This window comes from Podarcis tiliguerta, assembly GCF_965153285.1.
Source record: "Podarcis tiliguerta genome assembly, chromosome: 2".
NCBI lineage: Eukaryota > Metazoa > Chordata > Lepidosauria > Squamata > Lacertidae > Podarcis > Podarcis tiliguerta.
This window is the reverse complement of record NC_139535.1, coordinates 101,159,113-101,180,022: the sequence shown is the minus strand read 5'-3', so window position 1 is coordinate 101,180,022 and position 20,910 is coordinate 101,159,113. Positions and strand designations below refer to the sequence as shown.

Sequence of the window (20,910 nt, the reverse complement as noted above, 5' to 3'; positions counted from 1 at the left end):
GAGGTGGGGTTCAACAACATCTGGAGGGCTACAGGTTTCTCATCACTGCATTTGGTGGTGGGATAGAATATTGCTTAAAGCAGAGATTTTCAATGTTTTTGAGTCCATGGTTCCCTTGACGCAACTATATTCTTTCTGTCCCACCCCTGTGGGGCTCAGGAGCCCAGTTATATGCCACCCCTTGCCTGCAGAGCCGGCAGCCCCCCACCGCTTTTTGAACACCCTCTTTTGTGAAGTGTTCCCTCAGCCTCCTCTCCCTTCTCCTTGGGAGTCCTCTGAGCAGTTGCAGCTGCTGCCCCTGGTCTCTGAGCTGCCCCAAAGAGAAGTGCCTCCTCATGCTGCCCCACAGGGGCCTGGGAAGCACCCCCTGGCCAGCGCCAGAGGCACCATTCACCTGGGCCGTACAACCCTTTGGGAGGCAGAGATGTGAGACGACATCAGAGGAGGGAGGGAAGGAAAGAGGGACAGAGGCCAGTGTTGCCTGCGACACCCATGACTGTCATTCAAGGCACCCCAGGGTGCCACATCACACTGGTTGAAAACCACTGGCTTAAAGGATTCTGAATTCTTGAAGGAAAAGAGAGAGTGGGGGGAGGGGCACATATCCCTTTTATTGTGGGCTGAGTAAATATGGCATGAGTGCCATTCAAGCCCTGCAAACTGGAGTTGTCATTCATATTGCTAGATACACAAGATCACATGGAATACAGTCAGTAATAACCCTCTGGGTCTGCCACGGAAATCATGTGTGTGTGTGTGTGTGTGTTTGGCGCAAGGACCAGCCCTCTGCCCTTAATGGGTATGCCAGACCCTTTCCCTAAAAATGTCATCCTAATTATATTTTTATTTATTTTTACAAAAATGAACAGCTAGCTCTTCTACTGATTGAGATAAAAGTGAGCAGTCAGTACTCTGCCACCCAAACTTACAGGCCAGTTGGTGAGTAATGGTGCCCGTATCATACCCACCCCCTTCAAATCTTACAGAAACAGGGAAAACCCCGTCTTCAACTTTGAACTCTTCTACTGTCTTCTCACATTGAGGCAAGACACTTAGGCACACACCCCATGCCCCCCAACCAAGGCTCCCTGTGTCCTGAAGTGAGTTGGGTCCCTTCTGCCACCCATGCTGATGCCAAGGTAAATGGGGATGTTTATGATGTCCAGCACTGAAAAGATAAATGCACAGCAGGAGCAGTCATTAAGTTTTGCTCCAGCTCTCCCAAGCTTGGTTCTTTCCAGAAGAGTTGCTGTTCCGACACACCACCTCTAGGCGTCACTGTTGGGTCTGTTAACAATAGTTGTGTGCTGTCTAATTGGCACACCTGTGCCAGTCCTGGGAAGTGCGCCAGGGCATCGTTGCCAGCGTTAGCAGTTCATCCAGCGCTCGGCTGTGCTCAGTGGGTAGCCCCGGTCTACTCTCAGTTGGTCGTTGAGTCTCCAGTAGATGCCGCCCTTGAAAAAGTAGACTTTGCCGTTCTCCCAGGTGAACGCGGCGTCCAGGTGTGATGGCGCCCCTGAGAAAAGGCTGGAGATTTTCCTGGGGAGAGTGGAGAAGTGGCTTCCCAGTTCGTCCCATTGCCAGTAGCCCGTGCCCTAGGGGAAAAAGAGAGGAATGGTTGCACTTTCCCCAGTAATAATAGTAATAATAATTTTATTATTTGTACCCCACCCATCTGACTGGGCTGCTCCAGACCCTCTGGGTGGCTTCCAGCATATACAAAAACATAACAAAACACTAAACATTTAAAATGTCCCTATACAGGGCTGCTTTCAGATGACTTCTAAAGGTTGTTCCATTTCCTCTGGTGTTCCCCACAGAGATAAGAAACTAGGAGATCTATCTATCTATCTATCTATCTATCTATCTATCTATCTATCTAGGATCTATCTATCTATCTATCTATCTATCTAGGATCTATCTATCTATCTATCTATCTATCTAGGATCTATCTATCTATCTATCATCCGTCATCTATCTCCTAACTTTTCCATTTTGAGGTGAAAGTCACCACTGGACATGAAAAAGTGTACGTGAAACTGTTCCGAGCAAAAGGCTTTTTATCACTGTTTAAAAACGTGCTGCTGGAAAGGCAAACAAGAAAACCATTCAGCCAGAAAGCAGGCAGTGATCACCCTAACCTCCCATTGTCTTGGGAGCCATAAATAGATGTTATTGGCCATTTTGCCACCACTAGAACAGTGTGAGTCCCTCCTCCCTCTGTGGCCTTCTGCCTGCTCCTACGGAGAGTACTCAATCCATCTCCACACCCTTCTCTTATGTCTCTCATCACCTCAGAGCTAACATCCACCTGTCAAGGCTCATACTCAGAGAGCATCTGTTGTGCCCATTATGTCCCCTCAGAAATCTCCCACAATGCCTTGGGGCCTAGGGAATTCCTGCTTCTTTCTACCCCTCCCCAGTAAATGCCAGTGAATTGGGACACGAAAGGTGCCGCATGGATCAGAGGAAAGGAATATTTAAACAGCACAGAACGAACACTGTTGCGACTTAAATCATTCGGGATTAGGGTTGCGACCCTAATCATTCATTCGCCCAAATTTTCTATTATTTGTCCCCCTGCTCACATTCTGCTTCTAGGGAGCCCATTTGTTGAAATTATCCCTGCCTCAATACTAGCCAATAGTCGTCGGTCCCTTAGGTTTGTTTCACAACATTCATATACTGCTTTATTGCGATAAAACCTCTAAGCCATTTTCCCCCAAAAAACCCCAAACCCCACCAAAACCCTAAAATATGAAATTAACAACAGAAGACCATTAAAACCAGGCATTTAAACATATTCAAAAGATAATTAAAATTGACAGTAAGCAAAAAAGGAGAGATTAAAACACATGTCTGCGTTCTACATGCCTGGATAGCGTAAGGGATAATGTATTGCGATTGTTATTATTGCAGTTTACCTTAAAGATGAAGATCTTCTTGTTTTTAGGCCAGTAGAGGGCAGCATCTATCTTAGCTGGGATGCGGGTGAGGGGTTTGGGATAGCCAGGATCCAGCTTAAAACCCCGGTAACGCCACAGTTTAATACCTGTAGCCAGAGTGACATGGATTAATAAGGAGGCAATGCAGGGATAACACTGCAGCTGACTAACAGCTGGTAACACAATTGCAATCTGTGTCAGAGGCTTAAGCAGTTCTCAACCTGTGGGTCCCCAGATGTTGTTGGACTACAGCTCCCATCATCCCTGAGCTCTGGCCCTGCTAGCTAGGGGTGATGGGAGTTGTAGTTCAACATCTGGGGACCCATAGGTTGAGAAAGGCTGGTTGGCCCTTTGGGGCTTGTGGGAGAGAAAAAAGGGGAATAATAATAATAATAATAATAATAATAATAATAATAATAATAATTTATTTATACCCTGCCCATCTGGCTGGGTTCCCCCAGCCACTCTGGACGGCTCCCAACAGAATATTAAAAACGCGATTCAAACATCAAACATTAAAAACTTCCCTAAACAGGGATGCCTTCAGATGTCTTCTAAAAGTCAGATAGTTGTTTATTTCCTTGACATCAGATGTCTTCTAAAAGTCAGATAGTTGTTTATTTCTTTGACATCTGATGGGAGGGCGTTCCACAGGGCGGGTGCCACTACCGAGAAGGCCCTGTGCCTGGTTCCCTGTAGCTTTGCTTCTTGCAGGGAGGGAACCGCCAGAAGGCCCTCAGAGCTGGACCTCAGTGTCCAGGCAGAACAATGGGGGTGGAGACGCTCCTTCAGGTATACTGGGCCGAGGCTGTTTAGGATTTAAAGGTCACCACCAACACTTTTGAGTTGCACACAGCTGATCAAGACAAAGAAGAGCTGTATCTGCAGAGGTACACGGCCTTTGGCGTAATAATCATAGTCATAATCTCCCTCCAAAGGACCAGGTTTAGATCATTTAGGGAAGCGGGAAGATTATTTCTTAACTCTTGGACCCACAGACCTTTGAAGAAGTAGGTGCGCCCAGTTCGGGGGGAATATACAGCTGCATCCAGCCCCCCAGGCAGCCCCTTCCACAGCGCCGAGATCTTCATGGGTGGGTTGGTACCAAAGTCTGTCACCGTCCACACGTAATCGCCACGGAAAGCGTAAGTCTTGTCATAGGGCCCTAGGCAAGGTGAAGAAGTGATGGACCAAATGTTAAAAAGTGGGAATCTAGCATGCTAATCTTTTTAGTCCTGAAAGGGGTGTGTTTCTGCTTTGAGTCAGTTTTGCATGTGTTCATTCATAAATCCAGTGCTTTTTTTTCCTAGGGGGACGCATACCCCTAAACATTTTGTGAATCTAAGGGGAGAAGAAACTAAAAATGTAAAAAAATAAAGTAGTTTCTTCTCTAGCAAGGTGAATTGTCAGTTCTGTTGCTACCCCCAATGGTGGCCTCATTTTCTATCACGGTGTTTCCTGAGTCTCAGACGGAATGAGAGTACCCCTAAACATTTTTTTTAAAAGCATTGCATAAATCTATTCCCTCCCACTTGGGTTTAAAAAAACAGCTGCATGGAAATGTCTATCACAAAACACATATTTTGTCAATGTGTGCATTTCTAAATGTATCCTATCATAAAATACACACTTTAAATCTGTTTGGGAACCCTTTTTGAGCCAATATCATGAAAATCAGAAAAGTGTGAAATCCCAAGGGCAATTATATTCCAATCCACACATGAATCCTAGAGGTGAGGATCAGGTCTGTTCACATCAGAATTCACAGAAATCAAAGTCCTTGAGCATCCTTACTCCTGATTAACTGGAACGAAGACCTGGGTTCAAATCTCCACTCAGCCACAAGGGTTTGCAAGATGACAGGCAGCCGGTTGACAAGTCTCATGTGCCCCATGTTCGTAAATGGGAATATTAAGGATCTATCTCACAACGTTATTGCAACAGGCAAATGAGGGAAAGCATTAGAAGGTACGTACTCTAAAGGTTTTGTGTAAGAATTATTATTCTAGCAATGCATGAGGCCGCACTCTATAATGTCACATTCGGCATCATCTCCCTCACAGCACAACCTTTCTTGTACCTTAACACAGTGATGCCAGCTTCTTCTCAGAACCTTTTGAACTCTTTCCAACTCTGTTACACCCAACAGCTTCTGCTTGCCACTGTCACTAGCGCTATCTCATCATCAGTCCTCCCTACCAAAAAGGTCTACATTTATACAGTGGTACCTTGGTTTTGGGACGCAGGTGGCGCTGTGGGTTAAACCACAGAGCCTAGGGCTTGCCGATCAGAAGGTCGGTGGTTTGAATTCCTGCTACGGGGTGAGCTCCGGTTGCTTGGTCCCAGCTCCTGCCAATCTAGCAGTTCGAAAGCACGTCAAAGTGCAAGTAGATAAATAGGTACCGCTCTGACGGGAAGGTAAATGGCGTTTCCGTGTTCTGCTCTGGTTCGCCAGAAGTGGCTTAGTCATGCTGACCACATGACCCAGAAGCTGTACGCCGGCTCCCTCGGCCAGTAAAGCGAGATGAGCGCCGCAACCCCAGAGTCATTCACGACTGGACCTAAGTGGCAGGGGTCCCTTTACCTTTACTTGGTTTTAGAACAGCTTATTTTATGAACAACTTGGAAATAGAATGCTACAAACCCGGAAGTAGGTGTTCCAGTTTGTGAACCTTGCCTTGGAAGCGGAACATGTCCCACAACACAGAGGTGATATTTGGAGCTTTTGTTTTTGCTAATTTTTTGCGTTTTTGTTTGTGTGGCTTTTTCGCTTTTTTGACTGTGACTTGTTCTTCGCTTTATGGGACTGACTTGTGACTGTGGCTTGTGACTCCGTTTTTGTGACTTGTTTTTGTGACTGTGTGGAACCTGGTTCAGCTACTGATGGATTTTTTGACTGCAGAAATGGATAAAAGCACCCCCATCCAAACAATGACTATCATCAGTGCACATAAGGGGGGGGGGAATTAATTATAATTTTTATCACCTACAATGATAGTACAGTACATTGATTATTGCTTTCATTTTATTGATCAATGGTCTCATTAGATAGTAAAATTCATGTTAAATTGCTGTTTTGGGGGTTGTTTTTAAAAGTCTGGAACGGATAAATTAATCTGTTTTGCATTACTTTCTATGGGAAAGCACACCTTGGTTTTGGAATGCTTTGGTATTGGAACAGACTTCCGGAATGGATTAAGTTTGGGAACCAAGGTACCACTGTATAACGAAACAGCATATAGCCAGCTAGAAATGGATACCGGGGAGACATCCATTTATGTAAACCTGGGATGGGTGGAGTCAGTGGCGTAGCGTGGGTTGTCAGCACCCGGGGCAAGGCAAGTAATTTGCCCCCCCACCGCTGCACTGTCCCTCCCCCAGATAGTCCCTCGCTCTCTCTCCGCACCGCACCGCACCGCACGCCTGGCACCCTCCCCTCCACAGTGGGCGGCGACCCGGCGGCTCGGATTGGATTCGCACAGCCAGCACTGCGGTGAGAGAGAGTGAGTGAGCCAGATAGGGGCAGAGAGCTGCGAGTGCGAGTGCGCCCCCCCCCCAAATCTTGCGCCCGGTGCGGCCGGCCCCCCCTGCACCCCCCACGCTACGCCACTGGGTGGAGTATGTTCTGGAGGGGGGGTGTTTGGATTTAGGGGTTGGAGTGAGGAAGGGGCCTTACCTAGCATGATAGCATCCAGTCCATCTTTGCATGGGTTAGGGATTTTACTAGGCTTCTGTGAAACAGCCGGGACAGTACTGTGGGCAGGTGAGGTTACTGTCGTTGATGTCGTTGGGATGGTCTTCTTGCCTGCAGGTAAATATAAGGAAGGGAATTATTTTTGGGTGCCCAGCATCTCCACCAAAAAAAGAAAGAAAAAGAAAAGGGATGGGAAATAATTGTAAAAGTGTTGGAAATGGAAAGAGAAAGAAGGTTTCTTTTTATCCTATGAGGTGGTCTTGTGGCAGGGTTAAAGCTTACTGCGAAATGATATATAATGAATTGAAAAAGATGTTTAAAATAACATTTGTAAAAAAAAAGACAGAATCTTTCCTTTTGGGAACTACAGGGGCAGAACTACCCAAACTGTACAGAAATTTATTCACGTATGCGGCTACAGCGGCAAGAGTGTTATTTGCAAAAAAAATGGAAAGAAGAAGTTCTGACGAAAGAAGAAAGGAGACAAAAACTTATGGAATATGCAGAAATGGCGAAACTTACTGGAAAAACAGGAAATCAAGATAACAACTTTTTTTAAAAAATAAAAGAATGGAAACGGTTTATTGAATATTTACAAACAAACTTTAAACAGCTAAGGATATTGGCAGGATTATCGTAATAACCTGCAGTTTTATAAGAGTATACGTTTAAAGTAGATGAATAAATGATTAAGTTAATTTGGAATATACAGAGAGAGAGAGAGAGAAACTGAAGAAAGAGGGGGAAGGAAGTCAAGTTTCGAATGGTTAAAATGATTGTAAAATTATTAAAATGTATAAAATTGAGAAGTCATATATTTTAAAGGAAGGGAAATAATTGGGGTGAGAAAGAGGGTGGAATTCTTGGCCGGCTACTGATTCCTTGGCACTGGATTGACAAGTTGGCGTTTTGCCTCCTAACCCATCCAGAACCCACTTGAGGAAGAATCAGGAAGAAGTTCTGGTGTCACCTGGCAACTGTCCGCACCTCCCCTAGAGAGCAGTGGCCCGCCTCATGATTTGAAAACAGGCCCAAGCCTCTCATAATTAGGAACAGGCCTCCCTGTTGCTAGGGTATACAGAGCACGAAACAGAGCATGAAGGCAGCCGAGGGTGGGGTGGTGGGATGCAGAGAGAGGAAATGAGTGTTGGAATTGGGGCAGGGGGTGATCCAGAGGAAAGGCAGAACCATTTCTTTGAAGGTTTAGGATTATCACTTGATAGTTTGTCACGAGGACCAACCATACATATTTTCTACATGGACACCACACCTTTGGAAAAACAGCTGCCTCAAAGACAAACTTGCACTCATTGTGCATTAAAATGGGGTGGGGTTTGGGTGGAGGATAAGAATAATATGTCTATAGAGCATATCCTCCCCCGGCTTCACTTAAACATTTATTTTAAATGTAATTCATCATCATTTTAAAAATATGTCTACACTGCTATAAAACCTCACAGCACTTTACAAATTAAGGAATACAGTGGAACCTTGGTTCTTAAACAGCTTAGTTGATGAACAAATTGTGTGGTGTAGTGGTTAAGAGTGGTAGTCTCGTAATCTGGGGAATCGGGTTCGCGTCTCCGCTCCTCCACAAGCAGCTGCTGGGTGACCTTGGGCCAGTCACACTTCTTTGAAGTTTCTCAGCCCCACTCACCTCACAGAGTGTTTGTTGTGAGGGAGGAAGGGAAAGGAGAATGGTAGCCCCTTTGAGACTCCTTAAAGGGAGTGAAAGGCGGGATATCAAATCCAAACTCCTCCTCCTCTTCTTCTTCTTCTTCTTCTTCTTCTTCTTCTTCTTCTTCTTCCGAACACCGAAAACCCAGAAGTAAGTGTTCCGGTTTTTGAACGTTTTTCAAATGTCTTTCAAACGTTTTTTGAACGTCCAACGCTCCTGCAGCCAATTTGTTTTCAAAAGGTTTCGGGAGTCGAACGGACTTCCAGAACAGATTACTTTCAAGAACCAAGGTACAACTGTATTACAATACAGAGAACTGGGTTGTTTTAAAACAAAAAAAAGTATTATTTTCATGACTTTGATATACTTGGATTGCTTTTTAGCTGGACTCTGGGAGGCTCCCAATGACCCAAATGAGGCATAGGCAACTGGCAGGTGTAGAAGAGACAGGGAACACACATTATCTGCCCCCAAGGACTTCGCATCTTCCTCCAGCCTTGATTCCCAAGACCCTTCCCTGGCTTTATGGCACACCTCAGTCAAGTGCCTGAGGCCCGCAAGATGGAAAGACCTGAGGGCCAAATTAGGTGTCAGTTGTTTAAACCCAGATCTGCTCCCATCGCATTCAAAGCAAGGGGCCCAGGTTTGCAAAACGAAAGGGGAACATTGGTGGGCTGTGCTTTGTAACCCTCCCCCAGTCCGTACCATAAAGGGCCTGGATGCCTTCGATGTCGTCGCGGTGCAGCCGGAAGCGCAGGCGGTAACCGCTGTAGGCGGGAGCCATGAGGGCACCCGGTTGCCGGGAATGGCCCAGCCCCAGAGCATGGCCAATCTCATGGGCGGCAATGATGCGCAGGTTGACGCCGCGCGAGGTCCCTTCTGTCCAGTGCTCATCAGAGTCAAAGTGAACTGTGCCTAACTCAGGGATGTCAGCATGGGCCAGGACATGTCCTGAGGAAGATAAAGGGAGGTGGTTTGAGAGCTCTGTGAGAAGCACTCGAAACTAAGCTAAGCTAAGCTAAACTAAGCTAAACTAAAAGCTAAGCTAAGCTAAGCTAAGCTAAGCTAAACTAAACTAAACTAAACTAAACTAAACTAAACTAAACAACTAAGCTAAACTAAACTAAGCTAAGCTAAACCAAGCCAAACTAAGCTAAGCTAAACTAAGCTAAGCTAAAAAGGTAAAGGTAATGGACCCCTGACAGTTAGGTCCAGTCGCAGACGACTCTGGGGTTTCGGTGCTCATCTCGCTTTACAGGCCGAGGAAGCCGGCATTTGTCCGCAGACAGTTTTTCCGGGTCATGTGGCCAGCATGACCAAGCCACTTCTGGAGCAACAGAACACCGAAACCAGAGCAGCACACGGAAACGCTGTTTACCTTCCCGCCGAAGCGGTACCTATTTATCTACTTGCACTTTTTGGCACACTTTTGAACTGCTAGGTTGGCAGGAGCTGGGACCGAGAAACGGGAGCTCACTCTGTCGCGGGGATTTGAACCGCTGACCTTCCGACAAGCAAGCCCAAGAGGGTCAGTGGTTTAGACCACAGCGCCACCCGCATCCTAAACTAAGCTAAGCTAAGATAAACTAAGCTAAGATAAACTAAGCTAAGATCTATAATAATTATAATGTATGCAGATGTGTTGCACCCCGCCTGTGTAGCAAAGAGCTATACCAAATCTAGGGAAAGTGCCCTGTATGAACTATAAATGGGCACATGCTAATGGTCATATTGAGTGAGATGCAACAAGGATGAACCTTTGCTTCTTTTTCAATCCCACTGCAGCACAGAACAACAGAATCAGCTATTTAGGCCAATCCATTCTTCCCTGTGATTTAAGAAAGCGCCTCAGCTTTAAAGTAGGGCTGAGCGATATCTGGTTTTCAACATCGTGATATATCAGCAACGAAACATTGCGATGTACCGATATATATCATGATGTCTGAAAAAAGGATGGAGGCATTGGCCGGTTTCACGGTTTCCCCCACATCGTGATTTTTGCCGGTGCCTGCTCTCGTTCAAACCAGTTTGGGATGATGTATCGCTTTAAAGTCAACCCATTCTGGCCCAAGAGAGGGCCTTCTCCTGTGCCTCCTTCCCATCGCTCCACCTGACCACGAAGCACCTCCTGTTGATGCTTCCAGCTTCTGGTACCCCCTGACATCCCCTCAGTAGACGCTCCATTCAATCCCTGCAGCACAGCAGATCACACCTCCCTGTGGCACACCACTTCAAGATCCCTGCTCCTTGCCAGCCCTATTCTACGCCCCAAGTCACTCCCCAACCCCCCGAGAGCAAAGCTTGGGTCCATACCAGGCCCATCGAAGGGCCGTGAGCAGCCCCAAGTAGAAGTGCCGTGGAAGGAGAGGCGGATGTCAGCACGGCCGCTTCGCACCTCCTGGAAGGTGAGCCGGGTCACGTCACTCCAGTACTTGAAAGCTGTCTGGATGGCAGTGCGTGTGGCTGCGGCCCCCAAATCCTCACTGTGGCTGTAGATCCTGTAGGTCAAGTGCTTTTTGCGCCAGCGTCCTGCAGGGGGAGACCCAGAGCAAGAGGTGTCAGAAACTGGGGCTTTTATCCCAGGAAAGTCACAGCTTAGCCGGGGTTATGTGATAGGAATGTTGAGGTCTTAAGGTAAAGGTAAAGGGACCCCTGACCATTAGGTCCAGTCGTGGCCGACTCTGGGGTTGCAGCGCTCATCTCGCTTTATTGGCCGAGGGAGCCGGCGTACAGCTTCCGGGTCATGTGGCCAGCATGACTAAGCCGCTTTCTAGCGAACCAGAGCAGCACATGGAAACGCCGTTTACCTTCCCGCCGGAGCGGTTCCTATTTATCTATTTGCACTTTGACGTGCTTTCGAACTGCTAGGTTGGCAGGAGCAGGGACCGAGCAACGGGAGCTCACCCCGTCAGGGGGATTCAAACCGCCGACTTTCTGATCGGCAAGTCCTAGGCTCTGTGGTTTAACCCACAGCGCCACCCGCGTCCCATGTTGAGGTCTTAGATATATGTTAAATATTCATAAATGCACCAACCAAGCATTTACATAGATCAGCACAGGAAGTCTGACCTGGAAAATGGAAAAGCCTCCCCATTGTCTTTTCCTTCACAAATCCTGTCTTAAGGACACATTTAAGATATGAATAGGGTGTGAGCCTGTGACCTGGCTCAGGAACTAAGTATTTATCATTACAAAAGACTGGCCAGGCTTCCCAGGCAATGCAATCAAGTAAGTATTAACCGGTAACTTCCCAGACAGGAGGTAAACAATGCACGCAGACTTCTGCTGTAGACCGCCCATTCTGTGATGTAGGTATGATGTTTCTGGGGGGTGATCTTGAGCTCCAGGACGGGCAATTTAAAATGTCTACATAAGGGCATACAGTTAAAGCAATAGTTTTCCCAGTAGTGATGTATGGAAGTGAGGGCTGGACCATAAAGAAGGCTGATCGCCGAAGAATTGATGCTTTTGAATTATGGTGCTGGAGGAGACTCTTGAGAGTCCCATGGACTGCAAGAAGATCAAACCTATCCATTCTGAAGGAAATCAGCCCTGAGTGCTCACTGGAAGGACAGATCCTGAAGCTGAGACTCCAATACTTTGGCCACCTCACGAGAAGAGAAGACTCCCTGGAAATGACCCTGATGTTGGGAAAGATGGAGGGCACAAGGAGAAGGGGACGACAGAGGACGAGATGGTTGGACAGCGTTCTCAAAGCTGCTAACATGAGTTTGACCAAACTGCGGGAGGCAGTGGAAGACAGGAGTGCCTGGCGTGCTCTGGTCCATGGGGTCACGAAGAGTCGGACACGACTAAACGACTAAACTACAACAACATAAGGGCGGACACACCTGGGTTCTGGGTTCCTCCTCCTTTCCTGCGTGTGAGGGGAGCACCCTGTTGCAACAGATCAATAAAGATCAGGTTTACTAGCTGCTTTGCTTCTCAATATTCTCTGGTTGGCCTCTGTTATTCTCTCCTACCAATAGGGAACCTACGTAAGGACTCTGTATGGGCTCTTGGATACCCCATAAGGAAAAAGGGCAGATTTTTGTTTACAACAGTTACAGGAAGAAAGCATAGCAAACTCTTTACTTAACATGGAGCCCGGTTTTCAAAGCGTGAAAACCTTACAGCATCCAAGCAACAAGAGAGATGTAACAAGAGGCTTGGGTGGTTGAAGGCACTCCAAGGATTGCAGAAGTACCAAAAAAAATGTTTATGGGGAAAACGCTTGTGGTGGTCAAGCAGTTCAGTGAAGAAGAGAACATGCTCACTGGGCATGGACAGTTGGTGGGGAAAAGAGACAACGGGTGGAATGAAATGGAGTATCCTGAGAAAGGTCATGGCTTGCTGGTTGGCTGGCTGGACAAACAGGAACACTCCATGTTGCAACATTTTGTTGCAGTTCAATTTGTTCCAGACAGTTCTTTGACTAAGCCTGCATCCTTATGCAGACTTACTGGGGGGGAGGGGAGTCCAAGGAAATCAATGGGATTTACTTTTGAATATGATCTGGCTGCATGTCTTATTCATGATACTGCAGTCATTTCCAGACCCCCATTCTTGACTCAGAGCTGGTTCATATGCCCATTCTGCCTCCAGAGGCTCTTTTTTTTAATAAAAAAAATCACTGCTTGTGGCTAATGTGTCACCAACTTCAATGGATTTCAAAATTGTTTCCCAGCAAACTCTGTGCTGCTTCAGAAGCTAACTGAGGTTGTTTACTTGCCAACAAAGGTCCGTATAGTTAAAGCTATGGTTTTCCCAGTAGTGATGTATGGAAGTGAGAGCTGGACCATAAAGAAGGCTGGTCACCGAAGAATTGATGCTTTTGAATTATGGTGTTGGAGGAGACTCTTGAGAGTCCCATGGACTGCAAGAAGATCAAACCTATCCACTCTTAAGGAAATCAGCCCTGAGTGCTCACTGGAAGGACAGATCCTGAAACTGAGGCTCCAATACTTTGGCCACCTCATGAGAAGAGAAGACTCCCTGGAAAAGACCCTGATGTTGGGAAAGATTGAGGGCACAAGGAGAAGGGGACGACAGAGGACGGGATGCTTGGATAGTGTTCTTGAAGCTACCAGCATGAGTTTGACCAAACTGTGGGAGGAAGTGGAAGACAGGAGTGCCTGGCATGCTCTGGTCCAGGGGGTCACGAAGAGTTGGACACGACTAAACAACAACAGGCCTGCAAAGGCCAGGGGACTCTAGCAACACAAAATACCTCAGTTGATTCTTCTCTCACCAATCATGGACTTAGGAGACTCAGAGTGTCTTGGGGAGTTGGGCAGCGAAAGCCAACCCCTCATTTTTCTGCAGCCATTTTTTCAGCCATACATGATCACCACTACTGATCTTCTCTAGAAATGTGGATCTGCAGGAGACTTTGTCCTTGAAAGTTGGGTAATAGTGAGGCTGAACAGACCTGACTTTTGCCCTACATGTGTTTGTGCTGCAGAACATGCCTCTTCAATGTGCTGCAGTTTCTCAGCAGACAAGAATCCCATGATGATAGAAAAAGTTTGAAAACCACAGACTTCGGTTGTTTGCCAAGTGCTGAATCTGCGTTTTTACATGCCACCGTCATCAGTGTGGATGGAACAATGCATAAGACATTCCAACTTCTCTTAGTGGGGGCGGGTTAATTAGATAACCCACTTTCTACAAGCAGGAAGCTACAGAGCACGTCCTCAGCAAGCAGGACTTAATCCAAGCTTTGTCAAATCTTCCTTGACTCCACTTCTGGCTATGACACTGGCTGGCGCATAATATAGCAACAAGTGGCACATGGCTCAAGTGGTACCCAAGTTGGCCATAATGTCAGAAATCACAGTTTCAGCTGGTGGGTGGAGATTCAGGTCTGGGCCTAAGTGAGTTGGGTTCCAGTTCCTGTTTACCCAGAAACACTTTGGGAAAGTCTAGCCTCAGTTTCCCAACTGGAAAAAAATGGAAAATATATTTTGTGCTGTTTTAAAAAGTATTAGCTGCTTCCCCCCCTTCAAGAAAAGGAACACACCATGAGAAGAGCATCTTCATAAGTAGAAACAATAACAACAAACAAATCAAATTCAGCAGATTTTTTATAACAACCCAAAAATCAGCAACCCAAGTTAATTACCACCTATGAAGAAGTGGGAGGGGAGCTTTCCTTTGCTGCCAAAAACTTAGCAAAGACAAGGAGGTCATTCCAAAACTGTGGGGCCACCACTAAACAAACCTTATTCAAGGCATCTACAAATCTGCTTGCCAGCTCATCAGCTGCTTATGATATTAGCTACATGCTTGCTAGCTCATCACGGCTGTGTATGAACATTAAAAAGTACAAGAAGGCTCTGCTGATTTTTCAAATTATTTTTTAGCTTCTCCAAACGAGAAAAAATGACTTTGCCCAGGCCCTCTGGCAAGTGTGATGACTTGGGATAACAGCAGGGTTTTGCGTTGCAGTTTGTATAAGAGAAAAAACTACAAGAGGAGCATCTCTCACTTGCTTCTCCATACCTCCTGCACAGTTAAGAGAAAACCCTCTGTCTCTGGGCAAGGGCAGGGTTTGGCTCATAAATGAATACCATAATTCTATAGGCCTCCATTTAGAAGTTCCATAGATTTCAATGTGTTTCATTGCTCTACGTAGGGCTACCTTTGAAGGTGACCCAGAAACTGCAATTAATCCAGAATGCGGCAGCTAGACTGGTGACTGGGAGTGGCCGCCGGGACCACATAACACCGGTCCTGAGAGATCTGCATTGGCTCCCAGTATGTTTCCGAGCACAATTCAAAGTGTTGGTGCTGACCTTTAAAGCTCTAAACGGCCTCGGTCCTGTATACCTGAAGGAGCGTCTCCACCCCCATTGTTCAGCCCGGACACTGAGATCCAGCACCAAGGACCTTCTGGCGGTTCCCTCATTGCAAGAAGTGAGGTTACAGGGAACCAGACAGAGGGCCTTCTCGGTAGTGGCGCCCACCCTGTGAAACGCCCTCCCTTCAGATGTGAAGGAAATAAGCAGCTATCTTCTCTTTAAAAGACATCTGAAGGCAGCCCTGTTTAGGGAAGTTTTTAATATTTAATGCTGGATTGTTGTTAACACTTGATTGCAAGCCGCCCAGAGTGCCTGGGGAAACTCAGCCAGATGGGCGGGGTATAAATTTATTATTATTATTATTATTATTATTATTATTATTATTATTATTGCATGGCACTAGTCTGAGCACACAAAGCAGTTTGAAGGACTAACAAATCTACTTCCTAGAATTCTTGCGCAGATGAGCTCTGCAGAGCCTGAGAAGCACAGTGTCCATTCAACCCTCCACTGGAATAGTTCATTATAAGGACAGCATTATTATGACCTCTGATCCCAACATTTCAACCTGCAGAATTCTCTGTTTAAAGATCCACGCAGCAGGAAATGCCTTCGCACCAGCTTCCCTCAGCCCTATCCATCTCTCTGCTTCGGCCAGGAGGAGAGATCATTTGCCCAGCATCTTGCTCAGCCCCAAATTCAACAGTTTGAAGAATGCTCACCCAAGAGTAGATATTTGAGGGTCCTCTCGTTGAACGGGTCTTCTACGCCGCAGCGGGGCTGCCGCATCTGGGAGAGGGTCGCTGTATCCAGACGTCCGGTAGAACGTAGTCCGGATGCAAGCTGGAAAGCCCTAAGGGGGCAGAGGTTGGGGAAACAGGAAGGGAAGAAGTCAGCATTTAACTGTGGTTCTGACATGACGGGTGGTTTGTGCAACATGGTGAACCAAACTATGCCTCAGTGAGACTGTGCGAATGTGCAGGTGTCCAGAGAGGAATTCACAGCCACTTTGCTTGCCCCCAGTCACGCCGTGGGATCCCACGTATTCATATATTCTCACTAAAAGCAGGGAACTATAGGAACGGTAGCTTTGTGAGGGGGAACAGGGGTCTCCTAACAATTCTCAGCACCCTTAACAAACTACAGCTCCCATAATCCTTTGGGGGGTGAGGGAAGCCATGAAGGTTTAAAGTGGTTTCATGGTGCTTTAAATATATGGTGGGAATGTGGCTTAAGCCACGGTCTGGCCCTACCATGTTGTGGGAACCGGGTCGTTATGAGATGCTTCGCAGGGCAAATCGAAGCCTTTGTAATGGTTTCCCCTTGTTGTTTGGGTTGGGCTGTGTGTTTCTTGTTTCGTTTACCTCACGGCTCAAGTTTTACCTCACAGCATTTTCGATATCCTCTTCGGTCAAGGCATTCGAGAACTGCTCCAGTGGCTTCTCTAAGTATCCGAACTGCAGTAGGAAGTCCTGAAATGATGACACTTGTTAAAACCAACTCTCAACCCCAACTCATTGGCACAGTCTCTCAGAGAATGGGCAGAAGGCCCACAAGGGCGTTCTTGTAAAGAGACCAGCTTCTGTAGCAATGAGTGCTGCTGGGTGGGCAACAGACCACAGTTTGGACTGGCTTTCCCCATTTCTCTTGAAATACGCTCCCTGCCCTTCTTTTTACAGGGAAACCTACTAAGCAGAATGTGGTTGTGCTGGTCTGGAGCCAAGAGATGTGTACATGTTGTCCCTTATTCTCACTGAATAGCTAAATATGGGAACAAGGTATCCTCCTGATTTCCATCTCCATAGGCCCGATTCCACTCCTTTCTAGACATGTCGGGAAACTCAAACTACCACCATGCTTACTCAGCAAATAAGAGGCTGGCCACAGCCATCTCTGCCAGCAACCCTCCTCCATCGATAGAAATCTCAAATGTCCCTGTCTGGAACTGAAATTCTTCACGGCATCATTCCTTGCTTTTGCAATGAGGTGCACAGTACTTGTTTTTCTGCACTTTTCCTCAACTGGATCAATGGCAGGCATAAGCAAACTTGGCCCTCCAGATGTCTTGGGACTACAACTCCCATCATCCCTAGCTAACAGGACCAGTGGTCAGGGATGATGGGAGTTGTAGTCCCAAAAACATCTGGAGGGCCGAGTTTCCCTATGCCTGACCTATGGTCTGCCTGCTGCTACAACCAAACAGATTCCCCCACCCATATCCAACAGGGCAGGGGTCCTCAAACTTTTTCTGCTTGGTGGCGCATTTGGAAATCCAAGAAACTGTTGCAATCACCATTATTTCACAGAAGAAAAACTGGTGATGCTGAGGAACAATGGGCAAAACATTATACCCAAACTCCTCACTCTTCAAAAGGGTACCTTAGTCTTTCCACAAGCTCCACATACTTTCAGAAACCCCAGACTCTCCTATTACTTCTAAAGAGTTCATAATTGTTAAGGCTGTTCTCCCAGAACTTTCTGAGTCCATCTCAATTCCGTATATCAAACAGACAATTAAATTAAATCTCAACTCTGTTTTTGAATCAGACAATTAAATTCCCATGAATTTTGCATTGTGCCATATATATTTTTATTTTTTACAACTAATAGCAACTGGGATCAGGGAGGTGATTTAAACCAGTGGATCAGTATAGGGGCAAAGAGCTAGAACCTCTGTCCCCAAACCAAATCGAAATTCGAACACCAAGCAGAAGCTATTTGAAAAAGAAAATTACATGGGAAGTTCCAAGCACGGAACACCAGTGTAAGATGTAGCTTTGCCCTTCATTCTTGCAAAGCCTTTCTCCATCTCACACAAAGCAGATACATAGCTCAACAAATACTGCTTTACACAATAAATACTGCTTTACAAAGAAAGTCCAGTTTTCCTTTTTGGACCCCACATTCCCATTTGCTGTACTCTTCTTTCGCAGGGGTTCTGTATCCCATTTTAAGTAACATCCAGTGGGTTGAGAGCTGGTGGGGAAAACTAATCTGCTGCTTTTTTAAAAATCTGCTGGTGATTACCTCCCTGCCCCTGCCCCACTACTCATGCCAGACTGCTATTACTTTACTTGTTTGCTATGAACCAAAACTGCCCTTCTACATGCCACTTCAAGTCTTCTCCCTGTCAGCCAAAGCTGCAAGTTCTGCTCATGGCAAATGACTCAGTTAAATGACCGTTTTAACACAGCCAAGGCATCACCAAGGGCAAAAAGAAAGAAAGAAAAAAGGAAGCCTCCATGTTCAAAGCAGCAGCAGCACACTTTGGATAGGTCACAGAGAAAGCATCAAGTCTTCCTTCTAGCATTTCCCAAATATATCTCATTCTTTAACTTGCCCTTGGTTTAGAGAGACTTTTTTGGTGCCTAAAACAGCTGGGTAATCTTGCAAAGAGGGATGCGGGTGGTGCTATGGGTTAAACCACAGAGACTAGGACTTGCTGATCAGAAGGTTGGCAGTTTGAATCCCTGCGACGGGGTGAGCTCCCGTTGTTCGGTCCCGGCTCCTGCCAACCTAGCAGTTCAAAAGCACCTCAAAGTGCAAGTAGTTAAATAGGTACCACTTTGGCGGGAAGGCAAACGGCGTTCCCGTACGCCGCTCTGGTTCGCCAGAAGCGGCTTAGTCATGCTGGCCACATGACCCGGAAGCTGTACGCCGGCTCCCTCGGCCAATAAAGCGAGATGAGCGCCGCAACCCCAGAGCCGGTCACAACTGGACCTAATGGTCAGGGGTCCCTTTACCTTTTTTAATCTTGCAAAGGGAATGGATGTTTCAGGAATTAGGACACCTGGCTAGGAAAATCTACCATACGTCTCAGGAGAATAAGACAGATATATCTTGAGGTTCTTTGGAAGAGCGTAGGAATACAGGAAGCTGAGCCAGAACATTGGTCCATCTAGCTCACAACTGTCTGCACAGACTGTCAGGGATTCTTGGGGTTTTTAGGGAGGGAATATTCCCAGCTCTACAGGAGATGCCAGGGAATGAACCTAGAACCTTCTGCAAGCAAGGGAGATGTTCTTCCCATGAGCTACAGTCTTTTGCTAAGCAGAAGCAAACCCAAGGTTGGGGGAACAGTGGAGAATGCAAGCTGGGTTCAAGGAACAAGAGTAAAACTGTGAAGAAAAAGAAGAAGGAAAAGAGAAGTCAGCACTAGGATAGCCGAGAGACTCTGCTTTCCTACTCCACATCCCGCACAAACACACCACAAACAGCTCACAAAGGGTGGAAACTCCTTGCCAATCTTCTGCACAGCAGCCAAAGCGGTTTGATTCTGTTATGATTGCCCACCGCACCCACCCATAAATGTTCAGCTTGGTTCCTGCTGCTACAGGGAGGCCCAGGCAGCTGAGGGTTTCTTTTGGCCAGAGAAATCTTCCTCCAGGCCTCCTGTCCCTTTCTGGGGAAAGTTGGCACTAAACAAAGCTGTGCAAGATAAGCCAGGAGACACGGATAAGGCTGGAGGCATCTAGGAAAGTTTCAAGGTTCAATTGCCAGGACTGAAGGCCTGGAGAAAGTCGGGAAAGTCTGGGGTTGGGGCTGAGGAACAATCCTACCCTGCTTGTCCACATCCTCCCGTGTGACCCCCATCACTGCAAATGCACTGACTCCACTTCTCAGCCTACAGACTTAGAGGGGCCACCCAAGCCCTACATACCATGGCTTCTTTCTTCTCCGCTCGGTTGAGAGCAGCACCTTTGGAAGAGCAGATCAAAGCATAGACCTGGAACAGCAGCAGCAGCAACGGAAGCTGTGGCAGCCTCATGTCCAGTTTCTCCTTAGACCCTCGACAGCAACACAGAGCAACGCTTCCTTGCAGGAAACTCCACAGAGCTCTACAGAAACTGCTTTTGCTGGAAGGGAACCAAAGAGGCGCTGGAGCTCTTTCTCTCCACTTCCTCCCTCCGCGGCTCAAGCTTTGCTCTGCCCTCCCTGCTCCCTCCATCCATCCATATCTTCGCTCCCTGCTTTCTCAAGTTTATAAATCTCCTAACAGCAGGAGTGAGTCATTTCCAACTCAAACATGTTGCAACCGCAAAGCCTGGAGGAGCCCCCTCTGCGAAGATTAACTCTTCGCAGAGCAAACACTCCCTGCAAGCCCTCCTGTTGCAAGGGCTGCTAATAACCAGGCCTGTAGGGTGGCATTGGGGTCTCATTGCGATTCAGATAAAGGCCTGCAATCTAGAGACACAAGAAAAGTTGTGCACCCCACCCGCAAAAGTAAACAATGCAAAAGAGTGTCTCTGCAGCTGCAAGGGCCTGTGGTAGGGATGGATAAATCTGTGGTCATCCAGATGTGGGGCTACTGTTCCCATCTTCCCTGACCATTGGCTACGCTGGCTAGAGCTGACGGGAGTTTGTAACATCTGGAGGGCCCCCACTCCTGGCCCACTGCCATCTCTGCAGTTGAATTCAAAGAATTCCCTGCAGTTTGTACTCATAGATGCAGAAGTACCAGGAATGAAACCTGCATAACATTCTGTCAAGGCCTGGAGCTAAGGAAATCTCACTTGCTTCTTATTCCCCAGAAATGCTTTGGATAGGCCAGGCCTAGGCAAACTTGGCCCTCCAGATGTTTTGGACTACAACTCCCATCATCCCTGACCATTGGTCCTGTCAGCTAGGGATGATGGGAGTTGAAGTCCCAAAACATTTGGAGGGCCAAGTTTTCCTATGCGTGGGATAGGCTGGCGCCACCGTATGGACACAGGCCTCCCCAGCAGGGCATGTCATCTTAAGGGGGTGAAACTTAATTTTTTGCAGATTTATTCTGCAATGTGTTTTTGG

The 20,910-nt window shown here is 46.9% G+C and overlaps 1 protein-coding gene across 1 annotated transcript; it reads right to left on the bottom strand.

Annotated features, from left to right (window-relative positions):
* Positions 1 to 586: 586 nt before the first annotated feature.
* On the bottom strand, positions 587 to 20,148 carry MMP19 (matrix metallopeptidase 19). The gene is made up of 9 exons (XM_083427721.1): positions 19,781 to 20,148; positions 16,504 to 16,592; positions 15,843 to 15,973; positions 10,631 to 10,846; positions 9,023 to 9,268; positions 6,622 to 6,750; positions 3,946 to 4,110; positions 2,925 to 3,052; positions 587 to 1,595 (listed from the first exon to the last, which is right to left on the bottom strand). Exons 1-9 carry the CDS (start codon positions 20,066 to 20,068, stop codon positions 1,368 to 1,370), a joined length of 1,620 nt encoding a protein of 539 aa, XP_083283847.1. The 5' UTR covers positions 20,069 to 20,148; the 3' UTR covers positions 587 to 1,367.
* Positions 20,149 to 20,910: the final 762 nt, after the last annotated feature.